Source organism: Adiantum capillus-veneris, chromosome 30, assembly GCF_014529385.1.
Source record: "Adiantum capillus-veneris isolate H3 chromosome 30, ASM1452938v2, whole genome shotgun sequence".
Taxonomy (NCBI): domain Eukaryota; kingdom Viridiplantae; phylum Streptophyta; class Polypodiopsida; order Polypodiales; family Pteridaceae; genus Adiantum; species Adiantum capillus-veneris.
Window position 1 is genome coordinate 85,801,713 of NC_140960.1, and position 19,043 is coordinate 85,820,755.

Sequence of the window (19,043 nt, forward strand, 5' to 3'; positions counted from 1 at the left end):
CTTCCTCTAGGCTTGCCATAATTCTCCCCCCATCCCTCTGCACACCTCAATCAACCTCTCCCTCTTTTTCGCTCTTCCTCCTATGATGTCATTTAGATGAATCAACGATAGACTTGACGCAAGCCTATCTTCCTCCATGCTCTTGTGAACCTAGCCTAAGGCTTGTTTTAGAAAGCCTAAAAAGGACCTAACTCCAAATTCCACGGTTCAACCTCATTATCCTCCCCAAAAAATATCAAAAGGTAAAGTGCTTTCCCTTGTCTTCATTTGCTTCTCGCTCACCTTAGGCTGCGTTTAGACTACCGTTAGAGAACACACAATGGGCACAACATTGCTTTCATCCTCCATTCACACTGCACAAAGCTAGTGAACAAAAAAAGCTGATGCCTTGATAATCTACGGGTATCATTCGCTGTTTTTGTGTGTGTGCCAACAACTGAACGTTTCTTCGTCTTTTGCACTGAAAAGTGGGTGGAACATGTAGAGTTCCGAGGGGGGAGTGTTGTCCGTGTTGTTGGTGGGCTCCCACGATGAAGCTTCCCTACTCAGCACATTAGAGGAAGCCCTCTAAGAGCCCTGTCACGCCACGGGCTTACAACGCGTGCAATGCAAGCAATCGATGTCCAACAAGCCTGCATTTATTACGCCCCCTTCAACCCGTTTAATAGACGGTTGCATGTATAAAGTTTTCTCTTTGACAGCCTGGACACTAAATCACGCTTTTGTTACCTGCAATCACCTGTCACTTCCTCCGAGTCATCTTTGGCACACTTGAAGCGTTGCAAGTATTAACTAAATGCGGAATTTTTGTAGAGACTACATCGCATCCCCATGCTCTGCAAGCATTGCGCCCTCTTGTGTGTGACAACTTTGTAACAATGCATGCAACCCTCGTAGTTGCCAGAGCCCCTGGGTGGGACGGGGCTCTAAGCATCATGCCCCTCCAAAATCGTTTTCCTCTGAACCCCCCCTTAGGTTAGCACTATATAACACGGGGTATTAAATGAAGTGCTGGCCATGGGATCCATGGTGAAGAACTTCGAGCACGAATCACGAGAGGCGAATAGTCGTCAGATTTTTGAGAAGTAAACAAGAACAAATTTTGTAAACAAGGATAGAGACAATGGACGTTCAAGTTTATTTATAAATTCTATGTTTAGCTTTTTGAGCAGGTGATGCGCGCAGGTGAGTTGGTTATGCCATCAACTCTCAAGGTGGGGGTCTTGGATTTGAGACGCATGGCAGCCATCCGGGGGTCGGTCACCCATCCCCTCGAGATTCCCACCAGCAACCCACGCCGTAGATCCCACCACTCACACCCCATGTTATTAGATAGTGCTAAGGTCTTAGAGTCAGTTCACATGGGCACTGGGTTCACAACTGGTTGCCAACCGGTTGCGTACCTTTCTAGTTCTCATGAGTGGTTGCCAGAAGAAAACTCGCAACCGGTTGGCAACAAGTTGCTTTCCTGCTCGAGGTTGAAGGGATGGAGCGAGCGTGCAATCGCAGAAAATGACAAGATCGTGCAGGAATAAGACGTCGCCTTTCACGCTCTGGATGCTATTTTCAACCTTTTTCTGAATTTTGAGGTCATTGTGTGACTTCGCTTTGCCTCATGGGAACTTGCTAGCTACTGGTTCCAGTTGCGCATTTGTGCGCAACCACTGCACCATGTGAACTGCACCTTAGGTCTCAAAATTCAAATGTGCGAGAGTCGAGATTCGAGATTGAGCAAGTTGCAACAAAGATTATGCCATTGCCTATTTTTGAGAGTTCAGAGCTGTTTTGCTCACGACGAACTCAGTTCACCATCGCCCAAAAGTAAGCTATGCCATAAGGTTCAGCAAGCAATCGCCCACTTTCATTCCTATGAAGCAACGTATGAGCGTGATAATCCGAGGCAAGCAAAGCAACCGTTAGTAGGCCAATTGCCCATTTTTTGAGCAAAGCTCGCCATAGCTGTAGCAGCAGACTCTCAGTGACGGAGATCCTTTTCTGTAGAAACACCTCAATGTAAGCTTTTGCTGATATTAAAGATCGTGGCAAGCAGGATGTAGGGTCGTCCTCATTGGCGCGTGCGTTAATAATAGTGGGTCGACATAGCTTCACCCAAAAGCAAAGCCTCAAACTGACCTCTACCTCATCACGAACAGCGTGTGAAGTAGCAAGTAGGCGAAAGCATAAACTCAAGGAAAAGGGCAAGGTGCCACTTTGGCTTTGTAAATCTGTGAAATTACATATAAAGTTCGCCTCTTTCCTGGCAGCTTCTCTTCTCTAGCAGTACATGAGAGTGATTCTCTTTGTGCAAGGATGGGGATAGCTACATGTGACGTGTTTGCAACTATTTGCTTGGTCCGTTCCCTTTTTACTGTGGATTAGCTCTTTAAAGACCCCACTTCCTTTGCAGACATTGCATCATTTTCTTCAAAGCTCCATATCTGAGGTTATGTACCCTTGAAATGTGTCCTTGCAAGCCTCTCTTCCTTGTCACATCTTCCAATCAGGTCAATGAGGAGTCTTCTGCCTTGGGCTTCCCACCTGCTGGAAAACTCAGGGTGACCCACTTCTTCCTTTGCAACTGATGTAACATGGCGCTTGTGTCGCCTGCCTCCACATTGAGGGGAGCCTCCATCACCATGGTGTAGCTCATATTGGCTTTTTCCTGCAGAGAATTTTACAGCTTCACGGGCCCGCTTCTAGCCATCAAACCTCGTTCACACCTTGCTTTCACCTCTCATGCACACGCAACGGTGTACATATCTGATATCAATGAAGTTGAAGTGTTCTTGCATTGTGTACAGTATTGTCCTCCTGCTCCTGATGATGAAATATTCTTTATATAACGCGGCAAGGGCACAGAATGATACAAGCATAAATATAGGTGCTTTGGTCGATTACAACTCCACCATTGGAAGATTGGCAAGTGAGGCCATTGCAATAGCCGTGACTGACATAAACAGGAATGGTAGCTTATTGGGTGGTAGGAAGCTTGTTGTACATATGCTGGATACCAACTGCAGTGCATTTCAAGGGGCTGTGGGAGGTAAATTTGACACTCTTTTCTCGGTTTTATATTAATGTTGGTATTTGGTAAGCCTTATATGAGTCTTCAGTCATAAGGCAATTTTGTGTGAGATTGGTACACCTTTTTGGAGCTCTGGTTGGTTTGGCATTGTAGCTCTCAGCATTGTGTCCATCTTGTAAATGTACGTCCACGCTGTTGGGAATCATTACGATGCATGTGACATGTAATCAATAAATTTGTGGGTTTTCAGCCACAAGAATGTGGCATCACTGTGGCTTTATCTGATTGTTACTATGTCCCTGATTGCAGCAATGGAACTCTTCAAAAAAGAAGTGGTGGCAGTGGTGGGCCCTCAATCTACGACGGTCTCTCATTTTGTCGCTCACATGGGAGGTGCCACTCAAGTACCTTTGGTGTCATTTGCTGCAACTGACCCTGCTCTTTCAGAATTCCAATACCCTTACTTTTTCCGCGTATCGCATACTGATGCCATGCAAATGCAAGCCATTGCATCCTTTATAGGACACTATGGCTGGAGAGAGGTGGTGGTTTTGTACACAGATGACGACTTTGGTACGAATGGTGCTGGTGCTTTAAGCGACGCTCTTGAGCCTGTTGGGGCTCGCCTGGTGCAAAAAGCGGCTCTGGTGCCTGGTATCAACAAGACTAGTATTGGCAACATCTTGACAGAGCTTGCTGGAATGCAAACAAGAGTTTTTGTTGTCCATGTGTCCGAGAGCCTTGGTCTTACGCTATTTTCAGAGGCTAAATACCTTGGAATGATGAGTGCTGGGTATGTATGGATTGTTTCTGACTCTATTGCTAGCATGCTTGGCTCAGCAGGGCTTGATGCTAAGGTGCTCAGCACATTTCAGGGTGTGATTGGGGTACGAGGTTATTATCCACCAGACTCTTCCCAGGTGCAGTCATTTTTATCTCAGTGGAAAAATCTGTCTACAGCAGGAAATGAGTCACTTTCATTGAATATCTATGGACTCTATGCATATGATGCCGTGTGGACAATTGCTTATGCTCTTGACAAGTGCATCAGGGATGGTCTAAACTTTACTTTTAAGGGGCCTATCTTCTCCTTTAATGAGTCTGGAAGTACATCAGAGCTGGCTCAACTAAGTATTTTGCAAGATGGACCATTGTTACGTACACATATTTTGCAGACAAACTTTGTTGGCACCTTGGGGTTAATCCAATTGAATTCAAAGGGTGATCTTGTTCGGTCGGCATTCGAAATCATCAATGTTGTGGGAGAGGAATTGCATGTGGTTAGTTACTGGAAAAACACGACTCAATTGTTGGCATCCCCTCCAGACACTCTTACAGATGGAGTGCTAATTGATCATCTAGGGTCTGTGGGTTCCGAAGCTGCCTCACTTCAGATCATCTGGCCTGGAAATAGTTCTGAAACACCTCGAGGATGGGTGCTACCAAAGAATGGCAGACCTTTGAGAATAGCTGTTCCAAAGAAGGCTGGCTTCAAGCAATTTGTCAACTGGCCGGCTGCAAATTCCACTAATTCCACTACAGCATTTCATGGGTTTTGTATTGATGTTTTCCAGAATGCTCTCAAATACCTCCCTTACAGTGTTCCCTATATTTTTGTGCTGTATGGGCAGGATTCCACACCAGTTTATGATGATATGATTGATCAATTGGAAAACAAGGTAGGTCAATGCAGTTGCCCTGATCGGTTTTTGCCCCAAAGGCTTATGGTGTACAATCATTAGCTTTAAAGCCTTTCAACATGTTATGCAGGTGTTTGATGCTGTTGTGGGTGATGTTACTATTACAACAAAACGAATGGAAAAGGTCGATTTTACTCAGCCCTACACAGAGTCTGGACTAGTGGTGGTGGTGCCAATAAAAGAATCACATTCTGGTTATGCATGGGCATTTTTGCGACCATTCAACTCAGCTATGTGGCTGACAACCTTGGCTTTTTTTGTCTTTACGGGACTTGTAGTTTGGATGCTTGAACATAAGAAAAACCGGGACTTTCGAGGACATCCCAAAAAACAGATTGTAACTGTCTTATGGTAGGTCCTCTCTATTTCACTAGTTAAATTTCTGAGCATGGTATAACATGTGAAGCTCCAGCAGGTTTATCATTAAGATACCTCTCATGATGATAATGGCTTTGCCTTGTAATGTGCAGGTTCACATTCTCCACTCTTTTTTTCTCTCAAAGTAAGGGCAGCCCTCTTTCTTTTGAAGTTCAGAACTTGCTTTGCTTGATGATAACCTGTATCGACACAATCAAAGGAAATTATTGCTTCTTTCAGGAGAAAAGACCAAGAGCACCCTTGGACGGCTTGTAATCCTCATATGGTTGTTTGTGGTTCTTATCATCACGTCAAGCTATACAGCCAACTTAACGTCGATTCTAACAGTGCAGCAGCTCACTCCTACCATTCAAGGCATTAACAGCTTACAGTCCATGAATGTTCCAATTGGCTATCAAACTGGTTCCTTTGCTAGGGATTACCTTATCAGCCTAAATATAGCGCAGGAAAGGTTGAAGCCTCTGCCCTCCATTGCAGCCTATGCTGAAGCCCTTACCTTAGGTCCCAATGGAGGAGGTGTAGCAGCTATTGTAGACGAGCTTCCTTATGTGCAGGTCTTTTTGGGGTCTGAATGTGGCTTCACCATAGCTGGACAAGAGTTCACAAAGGGAGGATGGGGTTTTGTACGTATTTTGAACTCGACCTTTTTTTTTCCAAAGACATAAAAAGAAATGTTTGGTTAGTGAATTGCTGTTAGTTAGATCTCACGAAAGTTGTTTGGGAGGATGTGGAATTGACAGTATACTCAGACAGTCTCAGATCAATGTCATGGCTGGTCTGTGTAGTGGCTTTTGAAGCTTGGTAGTGTGGAAAGATTAAAAAGCTTGGCAAAATGGAATGCTGCTAGAAAATTGAAGCCCCATGTTTTTTGAACCGTTGTGGAGGACATAGATGGTCATTCATGCAATCAATGTATTGATTTGATTCAAGAGTCATTGACCGAGAGCATAATTTTGTGTAGCACATGAGCTCTATCGGGATAGTGTAGTTAGGATAGGTGTTCATTGTTCAGTGTTGTGGTAGCGGTGAATTTGAAGGAAGCAATTTGGCCCCTTGCTAGTTATTCCCATAAGAATTGGCCTAAGGGCTGCAGCTTGATGACAGTCTTTTGAGGTGAGCACTTTAAGAGGGACTGACAGATAAGCATGCAGATAGGCAGAAGTACGGACACTCAATTCATTATCTTCGAAACTTACAAATCTTTTACAAAAATTGGCCATTGCGGCGATATAACATTAGGTTTCCTCAAGGAGCTAGGCCTTGTGGTTGGGATGCTACGGGTATAGGTTCTGGTGCTTGTCTTTGAATGTTTGATAAGGACTAGTATAGGGGATCTGCCTATTAAGAGGTATTTCTGATGTCTCATGGTTAGAGAGCTTGCTGGTTAATTAATCAAGCACAAATAAACCTGCCATATATTGCATAGTGCCACTGAAGCTCAAAAACTTGACTTCTCTTGCCATAACAATGACCCATAAGATGTGTAGTTGAGGCTTGCTAAATCTTTGAGTTTTGTCCCTTCACTTGTGTGGCAGATTTCTCCTTGGAGCAAGTGTTGGGATTTGATCTAAGCTCAAACATGTGAAAAATTGTCAAGACTTTTTCTTGGTCATATGAGGCTCTATTATTGTTGTGCAAGATATGGATGTCAGTTTGAATAATATGACTTAGAAGCTTGTTGGAAACATTCATTGTGAGGAACCACAGATGGTGTCCTTACGTGCATCAGTGTGTGGGAGTGATCCCCCGGTGATTCCTGGATGTCACTTCTGGGCGGTGTACCTAACAAGGGGACATGGAATAAATGACATGTCATGAAAAAACTTTTGACTCCCTTGAGGGGGAAACGTACTTCCTCCTGCCGCCGGCTTGCAGGTGGCAAGAGGCCCTTTTACCCTTGTCGGCTTGCTGGCCCTAGCCCCAACGAGTGAAAAGTAAAAATCATGGATGGTGTTGCAGTGGTGGCGATGTTTGCTTGTAATAATAACCGTGGTTTAGGAGACTGTTGCAAGGTTCCAAAAGATCAAAATTTCTCCTAGCTTGAATGCTTGAAAGATGCACAGAAGATTATGCAAAGAGAGAAACCATCCACGGGTGCTAGTACTCTATTTAGAGCTCTGTCCAGTCTCCTTTTAAGTACTTCAGACCCTCGGATATGTGCTTGACATTTGGGACTTCAATCTTTACAGAGTGGGCTCTTATCTCGCCGAATGAATATCCTTAAAAGCAGAGTCATTAATACTCTGTTTATGTGTATGTGACACCAACACAGTGCTCATTTCCTCAGTTGTGCAATGTGTTGTCTTTGTTTACTGAGGGATCTGCGCATGAATACAAATCTATTCCTTTTTGTACATTTATAATGTTCAGCCATTACCATGAGTTGCTGGGACATCTAACCTGAGTCATTCATAAGCTCAAAACTTCCTGTGGTACTCTAGAGCAAGGAGGAATTAAAGTTTGATTGCATGCAGGATGTACACTCAAGCGACTCACTTGTATTAGTGGCCTAGCTTGCCAGGAAGATTTCTCACAAGAGAAAGATTATCCATGTTTGTTCTTCAACTTCATCTTCCTCCACATATGTCAAAGAGGAAGTCCGACGTGCTAAACTATTAGTATACACTCAAGGCCCACCTCTCAAGAGTCAGCATGTATCTCACCTTGATCATCTTGATGTATGGTGCACATTACTGCATATATCTTTTATGAGACTCGGGCTTAAACGCCCATGTGGTCGTTGTCATGATCATTGATGGCAGTGAGCTGATGTGGCCCAAATTTTGGCCGCCCTTCGGTGCTATAGCATGTGTATGTGCTCTATACTAGTGGCGGCGAATGGTGCACTTTTACAGTCAATGCCGTGTGAGCTGCCCATGCTGTATATGCTAACCTACCACCCTTGATCAACACTTTAAATAGAGATCATCTCTATGAGCCAAAAGCATTCTATGTTGTGGATATCCAGCCCGTGCTACTTGTATGCCTTATTAGCTCGAGTTATCCAAGTCACCATCTAAGCTCTACCTTGAGAGTGCATAGGTGGACAAAACCATGGCATAGTGTATTTTTGGTGATAAATCTTTTGATTCTCTCCATTGTCTAATTTGTTCTTTTTCCCTACTATCATTAACTCTAAGATCCCACCTTTGGTGCTATTTTATCTTAGATAAACTTGTAGCAATGGGCATCAGTGCTCTGTGTGCAACTTTCTACAGGCAATGGGCATCAGTGCTCTGTGTGCAACTTCCTACAGCGCCCAAAGTGGTCCATAGACACTTTATACTTCTGTAGAGTTTAGCAGGGTATATACAGGTAACAGGAGTGTAGTCAGAATGCAAGCACAGTCTCACAGATTAGCTGGCCTTCTAGCACGGACATCTAGCTATTCTGTACTCTCTTGATATACATACCAGTAGTTATTGATTAGAGTTGAGGATTTATTTGATTGCTAGGTTAGTTTTACTATATGCCACAGAAAAGGTAGGAAGGTAGGTTGGCACCCCCATTGTCTGAATATCCGTTTAACAAAGTACCTTTAGTTGACCCTTCATAAAGAAGGCATCATGGTAAGATGCGTGGCTCCCAACTTGCAGTGTCACTGGGAAACTCTTCAATCCAGAACGTGGAGTTTTGGTATGAAACGTTTCACCCCGTAGGAAAGAAGAGACAAGACGTCCGATTGAAATGGAAATGCATAAAAATCATTAGAAATTCATTGCCCAATATAGCTCAACTTTGTGAGCTGTAGTGAAATATTAAGGGGCTTCTAAAACCAGGTTTCATGTGGGATGTTTTGACACCACCTGAAGCGTTTCACGAGTTTCAAGGTTTCACCCTGCCGAAAGGCGTTTCATGGTGTCTATGTCCGGGACAATTACTGCTCTATAGTTGCTTTGCTGTGTAGTTATTCTGGTCCGATGGTCTTCCAGTGGACACATGCTGGGAGACTGCTTTGAGACGGAGTCCCTTTTATCTTTGTCAAGTTATAGGTGAACTCAGAGGTTGAACTGAAGACTGGATTAGGCATGGTTAATGTTTTTAAGCAGTTATTTTCATAGGGACGATTATTTTCCTATGGCAGCGTTTAAAGGCATTTCTAAAAATGTTAAAAGGCATTCCAGTCTTATAAAGGTGTATGTGTTCAAGCTAAATGTGGTAGCTGTGGGTTCTTTAGGTGGTGCTGTCTTGGGACATGCCTTTTTCATATGACCCTTAATGTGACACTGGAAACATTGACCCTCTTTCGGATAAATGGCTTGTTCTTCGAGAGTTAACCATCCTCCTATAATTTGTTGAGCAGCTTTTTCATCTGGGGTTAACTTAGGTTTAGCCGTGGATTTTGCTTTGCCTTTAGGTTCATTTTGAGAGTTATGTTTCTTAGGAGTAGAGGAAGATTGATTAGAAGAATTGCCATTCTTACCATTGGTCTTACCGTTCTTACCATTCAATGGGTTCTGAGAATTCTGATTGGTACTGTGAGAAGACTTGTTCTCCTTAGGCTTACCTTTATTGTGCGTCATCTCTTGTGTGAGAGCAATGGCTACCACCTTTTTGAGATCTATTGGGTGGAGGACTTCGACATTGAACTTGATATATTCGTACAACCTGAAAATGAAGGCCTGTTTGCGGTCCGCGTTCGATTTTGCGTAATTGGGTCGAGCTGCAAAACATGGTTAGAAAAATACATAACTGGTGTACCATTTTGCTTAAGGTTACGTCAATCTTCTTTTAGCTGAGCTAGGTACTGTGGTGGCATGAAACGCGCCTTTAGCTTGTCTTGGAAGTGGGCCCAATTGAAAGAAAGGGGCACGCCTTCCTCGGCTTTCTCTAGGTGCACGGCCAACTGTGCCTCTACCAATTAATGGCATCACCGGCAAGATACATGGCTGCCGTCACTACTTTGCTACTGCTTGTTTTCTTAGTTGTCGCAAAGTAAGCATTAAATTGATGCAACCAAGAATGAATAAAATTAGCATCCATCTTACCGTCATACTTACTGAACGTCAACTTCTTAGTGACTGGGTTGTTGGAATCTGCATCTCTATCTGTGCTACGTGATGAATCGCCAACGTCCTTGAGTGGCTCGGATTTCGAGGTGAGTACTTGTAGGACCAACTCTTGCATGCGTTGGTCTCTCTACGCCTCTCGCTCTAACTCCATAACCGCTGCTTTTCTTCGGCCGCTATTCGTTGAGCTCCAGCCTCCGCGCGCTTGCTCGTGCTCAAGCTCCAATGTCGCCTTTCTTTCTTCGGCCGCTATACGATGAGCTTCGCGGTTGTGATCCATGGCGGCGTGTTGCGCCACTTGTTGTAGCATCGTATCCATCATCGACTTGACCAAAGCCTCTAGAGGGTTTGGTGCAACCTGTGGCGTAGATGGGGATGGGGGAGGATCGGGGAACAATCCTCCTGGTGTAGAAATGTTAGGTGCAACGGAATGAATGTTGTATTTATTCAGAATTAGTGATCTTTATTTGCTCAAGGTTCCTTTTAGTTCTTAGAGAAAGAGAGAGCTTTCCGTCTTGTAGAGTGCTGTGGTCACGAACAAAGTGAGTGGATATTGTGCGTGCAAGTGAATGAGACTGAGAGAAGGAGAGAGAAGAGATACGACACCCGAGAGGTTGTAAAACCCTCCTCCGAAGGCCCCACTCTCGTCGGCTAGAGTGGTCTATTCTTTGATTGCACAAAGGTGTACAATGCGTATGCAATAGACTATGCAACTTGGTCTATGCCGACGACGACGACGACGACGACGATGACGACGACGATGGCTGAAATCTGAGATCTTCTAATCGCTGAATTTCGGGACTGTTTTGGTGGCTGAAAATGACTGTTTCGGCTGCGTTTTCTTGGCTGAAAAATGAGGTTTCTTAGGGCTGAAAACTGATGGTCTTTACGGGCTGAATCTGCTACACTTTAGGTGAATAATGCCGGTCTTAATTTGCTGCTGAAATCCAAAAACGCCAGGGGCTGAAATTGGTCCTTCTGTCGCCGGGGTTCTGCAAATGCAAAAACGCTAGGCTGATCTGCTGTGTCGTGATGATGCCGGGGCTGATCTGCTGCAAAAACGCTAGGTCTTCTGTGGAGAAAACGCCAGAGTAGTCGTGGGGGTTGGTCTTGCTGAGAAGTTGCCTGTTGAGCAAGGTGCTCCTGCTGCCTCTTCTGCCATTTAGTGCTAACTTGGGTTTGCTTATATAGAAACTTAGCAAAATTGCCCAACCTACTTTTGTTGGAAAGTCACTTAAAAATAATAAGTGAAAATCCCAATAAATAGGAAAATAGGCTAAATGCACTGGAAAATTCCCCTAACTGATGCTAATGGATTCTGATGGGAATTCCGATGATCATGCTATGTGCAACCGGAGGATATGCATCTATGCTAAGTGACTGGGCATGCACGGTCTACGAATAGACTCACAAAAGTGCCAGATCACTGCTAATCTAGATTTGACGGAACTGACTGAACCTTGCTGTGGTGTAGCTTGTCCACGGACACATAGGTTTGGGATGTGTCACGTGACATCCCCTCCTTTTCAAAGTGAGGTACTGACACCGAACTGTATGGCGTTGAGGGAGATCGCCAACAGCATCCGGAATCCTGGAAGGGACTCTTCGCCAGCCCACTCTGCTGTGTGGGTTGTGCGGTACTTGAACTTCATAAAGGTCTGCAATGCTTGCTTCTTTGGGCCGCGCCGAAAGCGACACAAAGTCTTCTGAATCTCCTTTCTTGGTTCAACTTCGTCTAGAGTCCTACTTCTTCCGTCTTCAAGAATCTCCATGGCTGAAAATTCCTGAAACCATCTCCAACACAAAACCATGAACATACCCATTCCATGTAAAGTGAAGGAAAAAAATATTGTCTTCTCTAAAGACCGTGTATGCAATGTAGATGAACATAGAGACGGAGTGACAACCCGTTCATCAAACACATGCAAACAATGCGGTCGAATCTTTTCTGTTTGATCGAAATCAATCAACTGTGGCAAATCCCAATGGAAATGCCCATGCTTGGTGCTCATACAATCATGTGCTCTTTCGGAAACTATGTCATGCCAAGGAAGAGACATGGAATGCGATTTCCTGACATACAAACTTTTCAGCTTTTCATGAACTATCCGCATACATTCGTGCTCATCCATGAGAGAAACGTGCTCAACATACAATATGTCATGCCTAGTAAAAGGGATCACATAACGATGCTGACTAAAATACAGGAAACCCTCACGAATGAAACACTCGAACAATGCGTGCGTATCAATCACGCGAACACATAATACTTCCTGTGATGGTTCTTTGGACTAAGGCTCGAGAGCCAAGATCGGTTCTTCGGGATCTATCGAATCTTCTTGTGGGGGATCTGTGGACCTCGACTCGAAAGCCAAGAGCGATTCTTGGTGATTGATCGAATCTACAACGAGGTTAGCTTCGCTAGAAAAAGCATCAACTAACACATCATCCTTGTGAACAATCATATCTTCTTCATGCAACTCATCATGCTTGTGAGAAATCACATCTTGATCATGCAAATCATCATGCTTGTCATTGTCATCCAAATCATTATGCGAATCATTGTGCTTCAAATCATCATGCAAATCATTATCATTCAATTCATCATGCTTCTCATCATCATGCAAATCATTATCAATCAAATCATCATCATGCTTCACACAATCATGCAAATCTTGTGTATCATGCTTTGGAGAAGAAGAAACGGAGAGTCTCCTTTTCTCGAATTTCGTGCATCTGTGCCTGAGCTGCAGGAAAGAGTCGCAAGCTCTCTTCCCTTCTTGCTTTGATCTCGCGATCAAATAATGCTTGTCTTGCTTTGTTCGCTGCTTGTCTTTCTGCTTCGGCTTCTGCGTGTTTGCGTCCATTTCTTTGAATTCACGATCAAATTTGGCTTGTCGTTCTTTGGCTTCCAAGCGTGCTTGCTCGTACTCACGTGCTATGGTTGCCATTCTTGCGGCATGTCTTGCTTTGCGTTGTAAAGTTTGTTCCATAAACAACAGCTTCAACTCCTCCATTGGAGTTAGTGTAATCGTTGTCGTAGATGGGGAAGGGTCAGAAAAACCTCTTGGTGGGGAAAATTCTTCTTCGCCTCTCTCATGCTCATCACTTCCAAGCGAAGTATCCATTCCGCTTCGAGTGATGATCATTCTGAAGTCGTGGGTTCTTGTGGGTTCTTGGGGGTCTCGGGTTCTTAAGTCCACGGAGAACTTGGGTTCTTGTGGGTCTTGGGTTCTTAAGTTCACGAGGAACTTGGGTTCTTGAGGGTCTTGAGGCTCTTGAGGTCCTTGATTCGTGAGAATCTTGGGTTCTTGAGTTCTTGGGTTCTTGAGGATCTTGAGGTTTTCTTTCGCTTGCAAATCGCGTTGGAGAAGGATCTTCTCTTCACCCGAGTTCTACCCTTTTCTGCGGGCGCACCCCTTGGCGGCCTTGCGCTCACACCAAGGTTGCTTTTTCCCACCTCACGTTGATTGGCCGGCCGCTAAGTGCACGGTCCGCTCTCAATGAGTGAAAAGAGACACAAGGGGAGGCTGGACAAGCCCTTCTTTCTTGGGATTCCTGTCACTCTTCAACAAAACATGACTAGGAATCGCCACGCCCAAGTAAACTTGGGTTCGTGTGATCACAAGAAGCAAAAAAAACTCTTGTGGTTCTTTCCTTGAGTAATGCAGAACACTTCCAAAGCTCTGATACCAATGTAAGGTGCAGCGGAATGAATGTTGTATTTTCTCAAAATTAGTGATCTTTATTTGCTCAAGGTTCCTTTTAGTTCTTAGGGAAAGAGAGCTTTCCATCTTGTAGAGTGCTGTGGTCACGAACAAAGTGAGTGGATATTGTGCGTGCAAGTGAATGAGACTGAGAGAAGGAGAGAGAAGAGATACGACATCCGAGAGGTTGTAAAACCCTCCTCCGAAGGCCCCACTCTCGTCGGCGAGAGTGGTCTATTCTTTGATTGCACAAAGGTGTACAATGCGTATGCAATGGACTATGCAACTTGGTCTATGCCGATGACGATGACGACGACGACGATGGCTGAAATCTGAGATCTTCTAATCGCTGAATTTCGGGACTGTTTTGGTGGCTGAAAATGACTGTTTTGGCTGCGTTTTCTTGGCTGAAAAATGAGGTTTCTTAGGGCTGAAAACTGATGGTCTTTATGGGCTGAATTTGCTACACTTTAGGTGAATAATGCCGGTCTTAATTTGCTGCTGAAATCCAAAAACGCCAGGGGCTGAAATTGGTCCTTCTGTCGCCGGGGTTCTGCAAATGCAAAAACGCTAGGCTGATCTGCTGTGTCGTGATGATGCCGGGGCTGATTTGCTGTGCACAAATCGCCAAGGCTGATCTGATGCAAAAACGCTAGGTCTTCTGTGGAGAAAACGCCAGAGTAGTCGCGGGGGTTGGTCTTGTTGAGAAGTTGCCTGTTGAGCAAGGTGCTCCTGCTGCCTCTTCTGCCATTTAGTGCTAACTTGGGTTTGCTTATATAGAAACTTAGCAAAATTGCCCTACCTACTTTTGTTGGAAAGTCACTTAAAAATAATAAGTGAAAATCCCAATAAATAGGAAAATAGGCTAAATGCACTGGAAAATTCCCCTAACTGATGCTAATGGATTCTGATGGGAATTCCGATGATCATGCTATGTGCAACTGGAGGATATGCATCTATGCTAAGTGACTGGGCATGCACGGTCTACGAATAGACTCACAAAAGTGCCAGATCACTGCTAATCTAGACTTGACGGAACTGACTGAACCTTGCTGTGGTGTAGCTTGTCCACGGACACATAGGTTTGGGATGTGTCACGTGACAAGAAACTTCTTCTTCTCCAACTCCACTCTCATCACCTTCATGCAGAGTATCCATTCCGCTTCGAGTGACGACCATACATTGAGATCTTGGGTACTTGGGTTCTTAGCTTGCAATCGGTGTTTGAGAAGGCTTTTCTCTTACTCGAGCTCGACTCTTCCCTGTGGGCGCACCCCTTGGCGGCCTTATGCTCACACCAAAGTTGCTTTTTCCCACCTCACGTTGATTGGCCGGCCGCTAAGTGCACGGTCCGCTCACAATGAGGAACAAGGGGAGGTTGGACAAGCCCTTCTTTCATGGGTTGCCTGCCACTCTTCAAAAACACGATTAGGAATCGACACACCCAAGTGGACTTGGGTTGCGTGCGACCGCAACAAACAAAATATTTTCTGTGGTTCTTTCCTTGAGTGTTACCGAACACTGCCAAAGAGCTCTGATACCAATGTAAGGTGCAACGGAAATGAATGATGATAGTGCTTAGGATGAGTGCTCCGAACTTTACTCAAGGGGTTCTTTTTACTTACAGAAGGGAGAGCCTTCCTCTATACTTAGAGAGAGAGGGAGTGCAATGACCAAAACAAATTGAGTACTACTGTGACTAAAAGTGCTGAGAGAGAGAGAAGATACGACACTAGATGGGGTCCCAAACCCCGTTCCAAGGGGCCCCCTCTCTATTGCTAGAGTGGTATTTGCTTTAGATTGCACAAATTTTGTACAATGGTCTAGATGCAGTGGACTTACCGATGATGTCGATGACTATGATGGCGACGATTAGGACGGGCTGAAATACGAAAATGCTAAGGCTGATCTGGCTGATCTGAGGGCTGAATACTGAGACTGTGTCGGTGAGGACGCCGGTGACGACGACTCGAAGACAATGCTTCAAAAACGCTGATCTCCTGACTTCTGAAAACGCTGGCTGAATTGGGAAACGCTAGCTGATGTGATGAGATGGAGAGGATCTGCTACGGGAACGGAGATCTGCGAGGCTAAAGGGCGAATCTGCAAAGGGCTGAGGCTGAAATCTGAAAACGCTGACCTGATTTGCTGATCGGAAATGTTGGAAACTGGAAACGCTAAGGCAGATCTGCTGATGCAAAAACGCTAAGTGCTGGAGGCTGAAAACGCTGGTGGGTTCCCTACCTGTACTGCTGAGTCGAGACACTGCAAGTCTGGTGACTTCTGTGCTGCCTCTTCTGCTTGTGAATGGTTCCCCCTCTTCTCCCTTTATACTTGTAGAAAGTTGGGTGGAGCAGTTGCTCCCCAATAGCCCACGACCTCATAATCAAATAAATAAATAAATAATAAAAATGATATCCCCAATAGCCCACGACCTCATAATCAAATAAATAAATAAATAATAAAAATGATAAAATGCTTGGCCAAGTTGCAATGCAAATTTGGGGTTCATGAAGTGGAAAATGCGAATCTTAGGTGCTACTGGGTTGTGCAATCAGAGGGTATTCAACTACTCTAAGTGCCTGGACATGCACGGCTTGCGCACAGGCTCACAAGGGTGCTAGAACACTTCCTAGGCTAACCTGAACCCTAGAACTGGGAAAGCTTTTTTACATGCACATAGGGTTAGCTGTGTACGTGACAAAAATAGAAAAGGGCCCTCTACATTGAGGAGGGCCGTTTTCTTAAATGGTGTTTTAGTGGGTGCATGGGGGAGCCCTCTTAGCCAGTGTATGAATGTAATTGAAACTTTCAAAGTTCCAACTTCTTCAACTGTTGAAAACATTAGGTTATAAAACGCAGGAAAGTACTTGTTGAGGAAAGGTCCCACTTGGAGAGACATGGAGAAAACCTCAGAGTAAAGGGTCAGGAAATGAAGGGATATGGAAAAAACCTAAGACTGAAAGGTCAGGAAATCAAGAGAGAGAGAGAGTCATGCAGGGAAGTACTTAATCAAACCTTGATGTATGCTCAGCCTTTTAGATTTTGTTATCTGTTCATGTTATGGCTGTTAACAGTTTAGAGTGGTAGATCATTTTACCTCGGTATAGGTTATAACTTTTGGTTTTGATTTTCCTGATACCTGTTGTTTGGTTAAAATTGGTGTCGTATCAAGTGATGAAATGCACGTTGAGAAGCAAGACTCCGGGCTGACATATTTAAGTAATGCATTCTGAGAGTTGAAGGTTTTAGCAGCAGCATCTTGTAAGGGTCACTGATTTTTTCAGGCTTTTCCGAAGGACTCGGAGCTGGCAGTTGACATGTCTACGGCTATTCTCACTCTCTCTGAAGCTGGTCAACTGCAAAAAATCCATGATGCATGGCTTTCAACCGATAAATGTGCCTCGGATGGAAGCGAAGTGGACTCCAGTCAGCTTAGTCTAGACAGCTTTTGGGGCCTCTTTTTAATCACAGGGTTGGCATCAGTAGCCAGTCTCTTGGTCTACACTATCAGATTGCTATGCCAATTTTCTCGACACAGCCACCATCATGCCGCTGCTGCTCCCAACTCACCGGCAGATCAAACCTTGTCTTCCCGAAGTACGAAGTTTTTGAAGTCTTTTGCTTCTTATGTGGATGAATCGAGTATACGAACACCTGACACGAAAGGGGCTAGTACTAGTCAGAAGAAGAAGAAGATAGAGAACGAGAGCAAGGCACGGAACGGTTCTCAATCTGAAAACGACCATGGCTCTCTGCATATAGGCATGGTGGAATCAGATCAGCGATCATGACGATGATGGTCAACATAGCACATTGCGATGAAGTGGGCAGGAGTCTCTGTAGAAATAGCATAGCTGTGTCTCCAGTTTGAAGGCCGTGGAAACCATCGCACCATGAATTTACAAGCCAAGCTATTTTTTTCCATTGAATGGCAAGCTTGCAAAGCTCTTTCTACATGATGAGAAGAGGCTTCCTCTCAGAAGCATCTCATTACTTCTACTTCTCCTTTTTACTTTTTCGGGCAAGGGGGAAAATTGCCTCCAGCTGCCAGCTTGGAGCAGGAAGCATCACTCAAAATGTGGTATACTTTGTCTCCGCCTCCTTTTCAATCAAAGGGGGGGACAGAGGCCCTTTTTTTATTTTCAGAAAGCATGAAAACCAGATCAATTTGCCAGCAACGCGCTGTTGAAAGGCCTGTTAAGCGCTTGCTGGCGAGACAAAGAGATACCTTTCAAAACTCAGCTCTGCTCTTGAGCAGGCAACAATGAACTATTTTTCACATTATCGAGGGTACAACACTCTTCAAAAACTACAAGACTACAATGTTTCACACAGTTGTCCTACAAAATGATAGTCTTGCTGTGGAGTTGCCAAGCAACAGCAGCTGTAAAGTACGCTACTTCTTTGCGATCATTTGGAGTCTCTCTGGTACCACACAAAAGCTATAGAAATGGGCAGGATAGGCTGAATCTCAGCTAAACAAAGCCTTTCTTCCCATTGCAATGTACATCTTAAACTCTTTACACCACTTAGCACATGGGTAAGAGCGGCTCATATAGTCTCTCGCTCTCTCTCTCTCACACACACACACACACACACACAAAGTGGGTGACAGAAGGATCAAGGTACAACGGTCACATGGCTTTTATTTACCAGTGAGAAACACGGTAAGCTCAACATTCATTTGCTTGCTGAAGGTTTGAAGGCCGTTGACAAAATGCTGACCGGTAATTGTTCTGCATGCCCCATCAATCCTCCTGCCTCTCTCTCTCTCTCTCTCTCTCTCTCTCTCTCTCTCTCTCTCTCGGGATAGTTCCCCCCCCCCCCCGAGAGAGAGAGAGATTCATTCTCTTTTGGATTTTATTGTATTTTTTTTCCCCGACACCAAAGGGACCGGTGCTAAGTTGACACATGGCCAGACAAGGCCCGTGTACCATCGGGCAAGAGCCATGTGTATGCATTATCATGGCCACCTAATTGATGCACCACGACGATAGAGAGAACTCGTAGCAACCAGCTAGGAACCTCCTCCTCGGGTGACCCACCCTAGGAGGAGGATGTACTCGAGTGTCCAAGGGCAAGAGCCCAAGCAACGTGAACACAAGGTATCCCTCTAGAGGTGACCCAATGGGGGATTTGAACCGACAACCTGTAGGTTGAGAGGCCAAAGCCTTATTGTTAAACCAACTCTTTGGGGACCTCTTTCGGATTTTACTACGAC

At 44.7% G+C, this 19,043-nt stretch overlaps 1 protein-coding gene across 2 annotated transcripts; it reads left to right on the forward strand.

Moving 5' to 3' along the window:
- Positions 1–1,779: 1,779 nt before the first annotated feature.
- LOC147418337 (glutamate receptor 3.3-like) lies at positions 1,780–18,518 on the forward strand. 2 transcript variants are annotated; one of them, XM_086507514.1, is made up of 8 exons: positions 1,780–2,555; positions 2,669–2,712; positions 2,802–3,043; positions 3,335–4,704; positions 4,796–5,076; positions 5,196–5,227; positions 5,323–5,726; positions 17,107–18,518. In XM_086507514.1, exons 1-8 carry the CDS (start codon positions 2,460–2,462, stop codon positions 17,611–17,613), a joined length of 2,976 nt encoding a protein of 991 aa, XP_086363640.1. In that variant the 5' UTR covers positions 1,780–2,459; the 3' UTR covers positions 17,614–18,518. The 2 variants fall into 2 exon arrangements, with proteins under 2 accessions (XP_086363640.1, XP_086363639.1); XM_086507513.1 differs by lacking the exons at positions 1,780–2,555; positions 17,107–18,518 and adding an exon at positions 6,639–7,286 and having other exon boundaries at positions 2,594–3,043.
- The last annotated feature ends 525 nt before the right edge of the window (positions 18,519–19,043 follow it).